The sequence below is a fragment of the Leuresthes tenuis genome, unplaced genomic scaffold (assembly GCF_036924035.1).
Source record: "Leuresthes tenuis unplaced genomic scaffold, fLeuTen1.0.hap1 SCAF_16, whole genome shotgun sequence".
NCBI classification, from domain to species: Eukaryota; Metazoa; Chordata; class Actinopteri; order Atheriniformes; family Atherinopsidae; genus Leuresthes; species Leuresthes tenuis.
Window position 1 is genome coordinate 15,794,112 of NW_027325370.1, and position 13,514 is coordinate 15,807,625.

At 40.1% G+C, this 13,514-nt stretch overlaps 1 protein-coding gene across 1 annotated transcript in view; it reads left to right on the forward strand.

Moving 5' to 3' along the window:
- The window catches only part of LOC140271333 (vitamin D3 receptor A), a 64,703-nt gene extending 59,243 nt beyond the window's left edge, over positions 1-5,460 (forward strand). The window contains exons 7-10 of the mRNA XM_072366500.1: positions 59-236; positions 2,539-2,690; positions 3,318-3,434; positions 4,817-5,460. Coding sequence (XP_072222601.1) covers positions 59-236; positions 2,539-2,690; positions 3,318-3,434; positions 4,817-5,070 — 701 coding nt within the window. The 3' untranslated portion in view covers positions 5,071-5,460. The remainder of the gene's footprint in view (positions 1-58; positions 237-2,538; positions 2,691-3,317; positions 3,435-4,816) is intronic.
- Positions 5,461-13,514: the final 8,054 nt, after the last annotated feature.

The following is a 13,514-nucleotide window of genomic DNA, read 5'->3' on the forward strand; positions in this document are numbered from 1 at the left end:
TCATCTTCTAGTCTTCCGCCTTTTTCCTCATTTTGTCTGAAATCCCATCCTCAAACAGAGTCAGTGGACACCAAGATGAACTTCAGCAACCTCTTAATGATGTACCAGGACGGTGCAAGCAGTCCAGACTCCAGTGAGGAGGACACTAAGCTCTCCATGTTACCCCACCTGGCTGACCTGGTCTCTTACAGCATCCAGAAAGTCATCGGCTTTGCCAAGATGATCCCAGGCTTCAGGTATCAGAATCATTGCGGCGATTGAGTTTGGCTGAGAAAATTCTTTGTTTAGGTTTCCCAATATCTTGTCACCTGTTCAGAAATGAAACATGACAAGAGCAGTAAAACAGTCCTCACGCGAGCTTCACCGTTGTTTGATTGGTTGCACCAGATATTAACAAATTACATTTTGAGCTCAAGCAATTAGCCGATGGACAGGATGAATAAATCCACAGCTCTTGTGAAGAGGGATTGACTTTTTGAGTCAGCAATCAAGAAGAAACGGACACATTTTATTGAGGAGTAATCCGTTGACCTGGAAACAATCGCTGGATCAGTCGGCACTTAAGATTAAGGTTTTATAGTTTATTGTGATTGAAATACCTTTACAAATGTTACACAATACAAATGTTGCACAAATGACCAACGTTAAACAGTGTTTCAGCCGGTATAGTCTGACTGAATTCTGGCTATGATTTAGTGTCAAGTAAAAGTACTGCATCAAACCAGTAGCGTGTTGAGACAGCATCCTGAATGTGTGTCCCACCTACACGCAGAGCACAATGATTTGCCGCCTACATGAATGCAGGACCTTAATGGGGGGAGATGAAAACAATCAAGCTCTTCCAAGAATGTACTGGAACAGGCTGTAGCTTTATAAATGCACGCTGAGCTGAGAGATAACTCTGTAAATGTATGCACTTAGGGAGACCGTAGAAGAAAAGAATAGAGACGACGCGTCTCCTACGTGGGTGCATACGTGAGCGCTTCGTGTCAGGAAACCGGTAGAAACGGAATAATTGTCGATGTGCAGCACTCGTCGTGAGATTCTCACGATGAGGAAAAATGAACGACGTTATCGCAACGTCTGCATGTGCAGTCTAAACGAAGATGATGCAATTATTGAGTTAAGCTGTCTGATATCGGTCCAAAATGAAGATGGAGTTCCACTCCAGAGGGATAAATGGTTTGTCTCTATAAATGGGGGAAAAAAGTGTAGAAAAAGAGCAATCTGCCATCTGCAACACAACAGAAGGTGAAAGACAATCACGATACTGACATATTGAGATTTTTAACTTAATTTCTTTTTATTTATTTTTCAAGTGCTTAAATATGGTAATTATTGACAATACTCATTTATCGTTGCATCACTTGTTTCTGTACATGTAACAGTATGTTTAGATGCATTATTCTTATTGTGAGTGAGGCCCCAACAACACAGAAATATGACAACCGGAGGCCCTCTGCGTGTTGACTTGCGAAAAATGGCCCCCTCACTGATTCTCCTCTTACTTTAAAGTCTAAGAGCGACCAGATGTTTTTGTCTTCATTTTCTTTTTCGAGAAACTTTCCTCAATTCTCAGTTAAATTTAAACAAAAGAAAGAAAAAAACATACATGATTTTGTTCAAAAGAATGTAAAGAAAATTAAACTGAGCAGTTCCTTGTCTGCGGCTTTAATGAAAACAAATGGAATGTCGATAATAGATAAGAAAAAGTTACATCTATTATATAAACTACATCAGCTTTTGGACATTTAGTGGTGATACCTGGTTTTGGTCTGTGTATGCATGGCTGTGCTTATCATACTCTCTCACTGGCATACGAACACACACACACACTCACTATAATTTCTGAGTGTGTGAGGCAAAGTTGAACTTTGTGGTAGAAAATCCCTTTTATCTTTATAATAAATCCCATTGTGGCTCTGACTAATTTGGCGTGTGCGAGTCACAGCTTTGTAGACTTTAACGCGAAGGAATAACATACAGCTGTTATATTTTCAAATGTCGCTCGTCTCAAATCCCCTTTTGTAGATGTTTGATTAAAATAAAAAGGAAAAAAGAAGCAATAGAATACTTAAAATACAGTAATGACACACTTGTCACCTCACTTTTTCTTTGGATTAAGTATCTTCTTCATTTCACCATTTCCTACGTTTAGATGATAACGTTTCGACAAAATGTTTTTTCCTGTTAAATATACATTAAGACAGTTATCGCTTTACATTTTCAGTCAACAAATCAACTTTGAACATGAAGCATAAACAGAAAAAAGTGGATTACTAGTAGATACATTTATGTCTATGCTCAGTGATTATAATAATGAATGAGAGGTGATTATAATAGTTACATCTGTGACCATTGTGTAGCTGAATAAATGTACTATTCTGTTAACTAAAGTAAAAAATACAAGTTCCCTTTTGAGAACGGCAATATAACAAGCAGTGGTTCGCCATGATGTTACAAAAGCAACACGGACTGACGGTTTACATGGTGATGCATGGTGACACGTTCTTTGTGTGCCGCTGTTTGTGTTCCCAGAGAGCTGACGGCAGAAGACCAGATTGCTCTGTTGAAGTCGAGCGCCATTGAGATCATCATGCTGCGCTCAAACCAGTCATTCAGTCTGGAGGACATGTCCTGGAGCTGCGGGGGACCCGACTTCAAATACTGCATCAATGACGTTACAAAGGGTTGGTTGGATGTCACCGTAAAACACAGAAGTGCCACAGTGGAGTAAACGGGCTGTATTTACCGCACATGAAGCAGCTTAAGAATCATACCTGGACTCGTCACACAGACCATGTCAGAGACCTTATTATCGATTGCCTACCCACACAATACAAAGATTCCTTTTTCTTCGTCATATCCCCAGTGCTTTGGAAGTCCACAGCATCAAGCACACTTCACTGATTTAAAAACCAAGCAAATAAGTATCGAAAATTGTTCTTTGTTGAAGTTGATGACACAGATTGTTTTTCTCTCGGTTTTACGTAACAAAGTTGTACAAAGCTTACTCACATGCAGCTTTTCTGTGCACTCATGCACTTCACTGTGAGGTTTTATTTCAGGTATTTTTATGGACACAGTAAAGCAGCCACAAACACACACTGTGCTTGTTCACTTTTAGATGCAGGGCAAGAAGTAATGCTCTCTGTCCGCAGTGTATAAATACACAGAGAGAGCAACGATTCTGCTGCTAAAACTGTGTTTTTATTCATAAGTTGTCAGTAAGCCATGATATACGTTTTCCTGCATTAGTGTCAGAAAATGTAAGTGACTCCGCAGCACTGAGAGCATGTTTGTGTCGTCCTCCACAGCGGGTCACACCCTGGAGCTGCTGGAGCCGTTGGTGAAGTTCCAAGTTGGTCTGAAGAAACTCAACCTGCACGAGGAGGAACACGTGCTGCTCATGGCCATCTGCCTGCTGTCTCCAGGTACTGCTGGTGTTTGCGTCTTCAGCCTGTTTTGAAAATTGCGAGTACAGATTGTTAGAAGGTTTACCGGATATTGACATCATCTCATCAAAGGGTGGCTCGAGGTTTGTGTTTGCGTTGCGTTTCCATTCTGACCCAGTTTCACACAGATGTGGCTGTGTAGGCGATGCTGCCGCTTGCATATGAACAGGCCTTTCCTGGAAGGCGAGCCTGTTCTGTTCAACTTAAGACGAAGTGTGAAATGCGAACATCGGGACTTTTTAATCTCTGACAGGAACGACGGCTTTAAAAGTTTTCCTGAAAGTTGCAGCGTTACCACGCGTGCTCAAGATTCACCAACATGTCAATAAACCTATGGCAAATGGCAGCATCAAAGTATTTTCATCTAAAGAAAGAGATTCCAAATTAATGAATGGAAATGTTTTAATTATTTTGGAATAATCGCTGCCTTTTTGAGAATACTGAATCTCAGAATGCTTCATTGATATTACTTTTAAGAGCACCTTTAGTTTCGATTACGGCATACATTCATGTAATGTCACAACATTAACTTCCATCTATAATTCCATTAATTTTTCTGATAGATCTCGTAGTGATGATGGGAGAGTTGGTCCACTGTGTTATCTTCTCCAGCACATCCCAAAGATCCTCAGTGGCATTAAAGTCCTGCTTTCTGAACTGTGCTTTTAGTTTATTTTGGGCCAGGCAGTGTAAACAGCATTTATAGTATATATATGAATAAAAAAAGAATAGTGTAATGATAAAATTGATAAATAAAGAAAAGAAATCTAAGATGAACGTGCCGAGTTGTAGAGTTGAGGTAACGGTGAGGTCATACTAAGGGAACGCATACCTGAGCGGAAACATTCTTGCTAAACTTTCTTAAACATAAAGGGAGTAAAAAGTGGGGAAGGAAATCTGTACATGGGTTGCAGTGGTTAAGTGAGACTGGAACATTTCAATGTAAGGGCACCAAGAACACGTTTTGAAAATAAAAACGAGCAAATGAAGGAGAATTCAGCGGTTTTATTCCAACTGGACATCAGTAAACCTTTTATATCGGTGTCCAGCAGAAACGATAACTATTGTTTTGTGTGATCTGTTTTTATAAAAAGATGTAGTTGTAAAACTTTTGCAACAGGGAGCACATTTGTGAACATGTCTGTAATTTCCAAGACTCAACATAAAACTTGCTTTGATGTTCTCTTTTCATCTATCCACCTCCCCACCTCAACCTCATCCTCCTCTGCACTTTCTCCTCTCTTAACCCTCCCCTTGGCCCCACCTAACTCTTCCTCTTTTACTATGTGACCTCTCTCATACTTGACCATACACATACTCCTCACTCCCTCCACTCCTCCCTCTCGATTCTCCAATTGCAGACCGTCCTGGTGTCCAGGACCACGCCCGCATTGAGCAGCTCCAGGACCATCTGTCTGAAGCATTACAGGCCTACATCCGAGTCAACCACCCAGGCGGACGCCTTCTTTATGCCAAGATGATCCAGAAGCTGGCTGACTTGCGGAGCCTGAATGAGGAGCACTCCAAGCAGTACCGCTCACTCTCCTTCCAGCCCGAGCACAGCATGCAGCTCACCCCGCTGGTGCTGGAAGTGTTTGGCAGTGAGGTGTCATAGCGGAGGAGGAGGAGGCACATGTGCATATGTACACACACTCATCACACACAAGACAATTAACCAACCCTCGCTGCCTTTTCATCAAGAAAAAAAAAAACGCAGCCTTCATAAAACCCTGGACATGCGGGAGAAAGATGGATAATCGCATACGGAGACCGTTATCTTCACCTCCTTCTCCTTCCTCTTACCTCAAGCAGCAAAACACAACCTTAACCACAACCGGACCTCTGGATTCACAGTTACAAGATATACAGATCTGCTGCTGGTTTCTGCAGCTCTTCGATCATCTGGTTCTATTCTGACTTCTTTAAACAAAATACTGCATTGCATTTCATTACATATGCAGTTATCCTGACTCTCTGACATCCTCATCCTTCCCACAAATACAAACTTTCCAAAAAGGTCATCACCATCTGTCCCTGGAAACTACTCTCTACAGTTTTAGTTTTTCCTTTCTTTCTCAAAGTGAGGACAGCTCGATGGATGTGACCGTCATATCCCTCTCACCATCACCCTCATAACATTTCTCCATGTTTACAACATGGCCACGACGGGAATAAATGCACAGATTTACATCGGTGACCCACGCTGGGTAATAAACTAGGTGTAGATGGCTTTAAACTATTGTTGGTTTACAGTTGAACAGCAAAGGCATCCAAATATATTAAACATCACAGGCCATGCGCAAGCTCACAGCAAATGAATAGAAATGCTTGGTTTATGGGTTTGAAAAATACTCGGCCGCGTTGGGAGTCGAGCAGGTGTGTTATCTGGCGTGTGCTCCTGCCCTGTGAGTCCGTATTGTGCAAGAAGAAGTCTTAGTCGAAGGAAATGAAGACTGAGTGGGAACGGCGGGAAAAGAGGTGCACTTTGGAGGAACAAGGAAAGGAGGATGAATAAACGGAGGTTGGGGGTGCTATGGTTGGAATTCCCGATTAGCAAAGGGAATTTAGTATAACAAGAATGTATGTATAATTCTATATTATAATTAAAAATAATAAGTATAAGCTGATGTATGTTTGCATATGGCACCAGTCAAACGTCGGGACACACCCACCCATTCATTCTGAATAAGTAGGGGTGTCCTAATGATCGACTGGTACTGTCTATAGAAACAAATACTTCTGAGAGTGTTGAATAATGTAGAGGATGTTAAGGCCCCTCCTCAGCTACGCGTGTGTCAACTTTCATAAGGCATGCACACACGCACTGAGAAGGACACGAGGAGTCTTTCTATTTTTGCTATATATGTACAGTATGTGAGAGTATCGATGGACCACAAGGGGGTGAATGCTCAGGCTCTGACTGATGGTATAGCGCAGCGAAGCACATCTCTGTTGGACTTACTCATTTTTGGACCTGTGAAGTTTGTAAATTGACAAACGCAAACATAATGTCATGTTTGTGGGTGGTGATTATCCAGAATTGTTTTTTTTTTTTTTCGGTTGGTTAGATTGCTGCTAAGACAGAGCTAGATAGTTGGATCGAACCCAGCTGCCAGCTGTTGCCTCAGGGATCGTTTGTCTGATGATATTGTGTACTTTTTATGGTGTGTGTGGCGTAAGCTTACAATCAGGAGACAGAGATTGTTTTTAAAGCTCTAGGCATCACTGTGATTTGTAATCATACTGAATGACAGCATAAGGAAGCTAAGAGATAGAATTTTTGAAATGATTACCACGAGCTTGTCATTCCTAAGCGCATCCGATTATTTAAAAAAACTTTTTAAATAGCTTCACGTGATCATACAAATAAAGTGATCGGAAACTACATTTTTGAAATACAGATTTATCTTTGATAAAATGTTAATTGATATCAGCCTTAATTGTAGGGGTTTTTTTTTTCTTTTTCAGGGCAAAGGGAATATTCTAAAGATGGCAGCAGTGTCTAATTGTAACAATGTCTTGTTTTTAGAAGGAAATCCTTAAGATGCTCTTAAAGCAGGGCAGAGATTTTAAAAAGAGAAAAAAAAAAATCACGAGAAACAATTTATTTTATTTTACTTACATCGATAAATTCTTCCTTTTTATCACGTTTATATCCTTTTAACACCAGCCACATAAGCAAGGTTTATCACTACTATATCACTACATATCATATCACCTTTCTGTTGGCATAGTGCATGCTCTCACCGCTCATGCAGGCCTGGATCACCCCCTTGTGGAGAAACTTTGTAAATACCACTTGGCAAGTCTGTACATAGAAAACTAATATAGGTAAAATACTAAGAGAATTAAGTTTTTGATGGGACGATGCTCTGGAGATATAATGCTATATGCAATTAGGAGATGAACCTTTGTGTTGTATTCAACTTGAATGGACAGAGGCGCCACATTTTGATCAATTTATTGAGTTGTTTTAGGAAGCACTGAATAAGACTGTCAGGTTTGTGACCAGTACGACACTTTAGTCCGCTGTCACTAAGGAAATTCGCGTTCTGCCAATTCGTTATCAGCGAGTACAGATCTGGAGCAAACTTCACAGATCAACACAGTCTAACCAACAAATAAAAAAGTACCTTGATTTTTTTTTACCAGTATAGTCCTTCATAAAGCCCCTCGTTGATGGGACTCGCAAATCTGATGTAATTGCAAAGGCAATGAACATTCCCAGTGACAAGTTAGTTAAGCATTCCTGTTGGCTAAATCTATTGTACGATAAAACATGCAGAACATCAGTCTGAACACCTTTTAACTCTCTGGCAGCCTTTCAAGGGTACAACTCAATAAGTTATCACTGGTAAGCGTCCTGTCTGTTCATTCCAAGCTTATGGATGTATGTCTTTTCTCTCTCTTTCAATCGATAAGCTTTTAACAGTTACACAGTATATACATAATATTTTCTTTTTGGTGAACATCTGATTATCTGTTGGTCAGGATTGTCCATTTTGATGTGTGTCAGGGTTTGCTGTCTCGCTGGTGCTTGGCTTTTTGTGCTGGAACATTGTTTTAATGAAGCAACATGGACCTCCGGAGCCTTCTCAAAGTGCACATGAACAAGCTCCTTGTCCCCAACTCTTTGACATCAAGTGAGCAACTTGGAATAGCCCCTTTTTTTTTCTTTTTCTTTTTCTTTTTCTTTTTAAAACAATCTTTGTGGCTTCACTTTCTTGGTTTGGATGGGAAGTGGACACTGGTACCCAGTCTACTTCCTTTTTCTAATGGAAGGGAAGAGGTTTCCCTGGAATTGTAATCTCAAGGGAAAAGGCAAAATAATTTCATTGTCAATGGGGGAGGGGGAAAGCAGTCCCCCACTCTGTATACATACATCTTCTTTTTCAGGAGCTAATGTCAGATACTCAAGTGATCATTAACACTGCCTCAACTGACTGACACAGGATTTTTACAGTGGCAAACCACTGCAACAGCTTTGGCGTGCCTATTTGTTCATCAACCAGCTATCTAACCACCTCTTCTTCTACAACAGCCAGTTACAGCAGGAACTCTCTTCATAGCTTTAAGTCAGCTGCCAGCCAAGTTCTGCTTTGAAAATCTGTGCTGCACCAAGGTCTAATAGGAGTCTGGGATTTAGGGGAACAGCTGCTGTGGAGCTAGATGTGTCACTTAGTGTGAACAATGACTCCTCTGTCATGTTTGATTTAGGAAACCTTTGGATCGGATCCCCCACAAGACTGTGCAGAACCCGTATAAAGGTCATAGGAGATCAAGTCTTTTTAAATGAGAATTAGATGTAGTGACGTGATGCATAGGCAGAGTGTGCAGAGACCGACTGATACGTCGCCTCCTAAATCCAAAGTGTGACACAATCGTTGTTGTTATTGTGCGTCTCACTCCGCAGCGCTTAGAATTCCGATTTTCCTAAAGTCGTTTGTTTTCAAATGGTTGTTGAAAGAGTTCATGTTTAACAGCTACTTCATCTGTTTTGGAAGCAATGCAGCGCGGAGCGATTAGGTGAGCGTCTTCTCACTTTTAAGGGTTCATGGAGTGACATGTTCGTTATTTACCTTATCTGTCCTGCTGCCGGATGTTGATTTTCCTCTTGGGATAATTTCTTATTATGAATGGTCAAATTTAGGGTTCTACGTGTGGGGCATTGTGATTATACAACAACATTATACAACATTATAATTGATTCTAGAGGTCACGGTCACTCCATGAACCCTAAAGGAAATGCAGAATTCGCTCCTCTTTATCCCTCATCACCTCAACCCAGGTCAGCAGCTCCACCTCAGTAGCCTTATTTACAGACCTCACACAGCTGGAAACATTTAACAGATACCTCAGTAATTTCCAGGATTACTCTTCACAATAGCCTTTTAAGGGAACCAAACATAAACTCATACCACACATACACTCAGACTCACTTCAACTCTCGTTGGCAACTTTTGCAGTGATGTTTTTTATTTTAATTTTTTTATACAAAATCTACAGTGATATTGTAGCCAGTTATAATGTAATGAGGGGTGTCCAATAGAGTCCTGTTGCCGGTAGGCCAGTCAGTATAAAAGTGGATCCCAATGTTCTCTTAATGTTACCTGCCACTCTGCTTTACTCACTCTCTCCTCATCTCTGCCTCATTCTGTCATGTCTGTCATGGTTGTCTCTTTGTCTCTGCAAACAGATATCGTGCCGCTAAGCTTTGGCACCGTGTTTAACCAAAAATACTACCTCTCCCGTCTGCACATATAAATATATATTTTTTTTGTCGCAGCATAATTGTGTCTAATGTAAAACATCCATTTTTATTTTTAACACTAATTCAGAAGGTTTTTTTTTTTTTTTTTGGTGTGTGTGTGTGTGTGTGCGTGTATATGTACAGTTGTCCTTTTTATCTCTTCAAATGCTGGACAATTTTTACCTCAAATCTCTCTATAAGCCTACAAATCTTAAATCTGCAGTGCGGAACTTTTGTCTCCCCCTTCTGGCTGCTGGAGTAATTACGAACATGGTTGGCATGAGCGTATGACGTATACAGATAAGTTCGTCCTCACTGTTAGTCACGTTACTTTCTCAGATCGGAGCCCTTTCCGCTACTTTTTGTCGTTACCTACTCTATTTCTGTTGCCGTGGATACTTTTAAGCTCTGTCAAACCAGTTGTTGCTTATTGGTGTAAAATGCAAGATTTAAAACTCTTGATTTATCTCATACAGATAGACGGAAACATCCTGCAACTGAACATCATTAGCAACTGAAAAACTCCAGATGTCCAATATAGTCCATGAGAATTTAAAAAAAAAAAAGAAAGGCTAGATGTCCTTGTTCGTAACTCTGATAATTCTCCACCCAATGTCTGCCCTCAGCATTGTTCCTCAAAAAGACTTGGATAGTAAAGGCAACACCTCCCTCGTCATTCTTGATACAACAACATACAGAAAGGACTTTCTGGACCTTTTAAGCTCACGTGTTTCCTCAGTTAAATGTGCTATGTGACTGTTGACAAGCGTCCGTCGTCGATACTTTCATCCACTGTACATCAAACGGGTGTAAAAAATAAATTGAGTTCCAATTTCCCACTTTTGCAAGGGCTTGAATGTGATGCACGTTCACCGATCTGTAAAAGTCCCGCACTCCAGCTTTAAAAAAAAAAAAAGATAAATAAATAAATAAATTTGAATCAGAGGCCTCCATTTCACCGTTTCTCACTAAAATGCGTAAAGGCATGTTGAAATCTTTGCATGGAAGTAATTCCACATCTGCTTCGCAGCTAAAAGTGCCCAAATTCTGTTGCCTCTTCGACGTGCTAAACAAAATGGATATTTTCAGGCTATATTGAGCAGGGGAAAAAAACTAAAACATTTGATTCAATAAACCTCTGTTCTGGCATCTGTGGAGCAGAAACACAGGTTCATCTTCCCGAGGCAAGCAGGAGATGCCATAGTTGCTTAACTGACTTGGCTTGAGAAAAATGAACGGCTGTTTGAGGGGATTTCTGTTCCTTTCATCCCACAAGTCATATCATTACAGAATAGCATTAAAATGCCTGAGAGACTTGTTCAAGCTATTTGTATAATACTTAAATCTTTTAGGCTGGTTTCATAAACCAAGATTTATATATAAAGAGTATATAGTAGAAGTGTGATTAACTCAAGCAAAGGATTTACAGATTTTCTTTGGAATACTTAAATGCTACCAAACTAATGTGTTTATGTACATTTGTAAAGCTTGATTCATGCAGGAGAGTCCTAGACCTCTCAATAAGGCTCGTGCCAACACTTTCAGCTTCACACAGCTGTTCAGAGATGAGGGATGAAGGTCTCACAGTTGTTTCTTAGTGGCTCAAATAAGGGAGTTGTCAGTTACTTTAAGTGTTCTGCTCTAACATGTAAAATGTAGAAAAAAAACCTGTTGCTGTCGCCTGGCATTAACACCCAACGCAGTGATCCTCAGTCAGTTTTGGTACTGCAGGTTTCCTGTGTGCTTTCTCTTTCTGAAGCTTTCCACATCTGTCTGATAAGGGTTTGCTACATTGGGATCCCATTTTAGTTACCCTGGATGCAAATAGTGTTCTGTTCTGTTCTGCAGTCAGGCATGTCACACGCACCCGCTGGAGCCCAGCACTCTTAGCACTCTGCCTTCTTCTAGTTCCCTTTTGATTCTGCTTGTGAGACCTTTTGGCTTATTTGCTACTTTCACTCAGTTTTTTTAATTTTTTTTTAATTTTTAATTTTTTTTTTAGAAAGCCGGGCCTTCAAAAACATATGCTGTGAATGACACACCAAGCCTTTAGTGAGCTCTCATGTGTTGTATCAGCTAATGGAACACTTTTCACTTTGCAGCTCTCCTCTGTGGTTCACTTCTTACCATCTGCTGCTTTTGGTATTTCTGTCGATACTGAAATTATTCGGCTTTTCGATTAGTTTCCAGTCGAATCAGCCGCCACCTTGGAAAAACATGAACAATTTAAATTTACTAGATCTCAGTTTCTGAGACGCTTCAGCTGAAGTAGATGGTTTGAAATGTAGTGGACTGTCTTCGAATCCGAGGGGAGCAGGTAGATGGAAAGTCCGCTTCTCCACTGTGTGAACAGATGGAATATATTTCACTCATGACAGATTGTCATCTGTTGCTCTGATTGCATTTCTTTGCTACCTCTTTGAATATGCGCTTGCTCACACACACATGCACTTAAACAGCTGCACTCACAGGTGAACTTATTGACTGAAAAAAGACGCAGTCGTGAACACAGTCGGTACACTCATTCAAACACACACACGCACACACACATATGTGCACTTCTTGTTCCCTCACCAGCAGTTTTTTGCCAATGATGCACTTGTGTTTTTTGTCTCTTAAATGTTCTGCAAAACGTATGAAGTCTGAAAATGATTCGTCATCATTTTGTGTTGGTTTCTTTCTTCTTCTTCTTTATTTTTTTTTTTGGGTCTTTTCTGTTTCCTTAACCTCTAATCGCTACGATCAGACCGGGGGCTAGACAGGTTATTTGAAAATAAATTGATTTTTAATGTATATGTACATTTAGAAAGTTTCTTGTCTTTTTAAAAGAAAACATAAATGCACATATAGCTCAGCTCAGTTGTACCTTGGTGTGCCTCGAACCCACAGCCTTATTTTGGGACTATATCAGGGGTTTTAAACCAGAATACATAACGTTCTGTATACAGTTTTCTTTCTCTCTATCTTCATATCCACACATGTTAGTTTCATCATGTATTGTAACATTTGTACAAGCCAACTGTAGCTTGCTTGTGGGAGGTTCACGTCCTCATAAGGATGTGCCATGTCAGTGTTTAAACTGGATTCATTCAGTACACTTATTTATTCTCCTTTTAACTGACAATAAAAAAATAAATAAAAAAAGTAAAGCAACATACCTGTCGTGCTGATACTGCAGATTGTAACAAAACTCTACATTTCATGTAGTTTGACTTAATCTACGCCTGTTTTTAAGGATATCCAGTAAACTGACTAAACATCCTTATGAGAGTTTAAAAAAAAATATATATATAAAAAAAAGTTCAAATCACAGTTGTTTTAACCGGAGTCCCAAGATAAGCATCTTTACCTCTGCACACGCACAACACCATGCAGTAAATCTCACCAGACCATAGTGCTTCTAGCTGAAATTTGTCTTTTTTTTTCTTCTCAAAAATCCACAGTTGCCATGGCATTGCTGTTGATGGCATCATCAATAGCCTTATACAAAAAGAAATAGTGTTATTCATACAGTACCTTAACCAACGTCTCTCTCTGTGGAAAATCACAGCCTGTTTTTTTTTTTTTTTCTCTCTTTCTCTGTGTTGCTCTTTTCTTTTTGTTCATTTTAAAGATGATTCTTTTGATTACCTGTATTGTATGTAGTGAGATACTCATAATGTTTTTGGGGGAATCACAAATAAATTAGCTGTACATAATGATGCAAAGCATTTCTCGCGTTGCTGTTTTTCTTTTTTGTGTGTGTGCGTTTGTTTTCTTCTCAGGCGCGTTGCGTTGGCTCTTGAAAGTGAACGGACGCGGGGACAGAA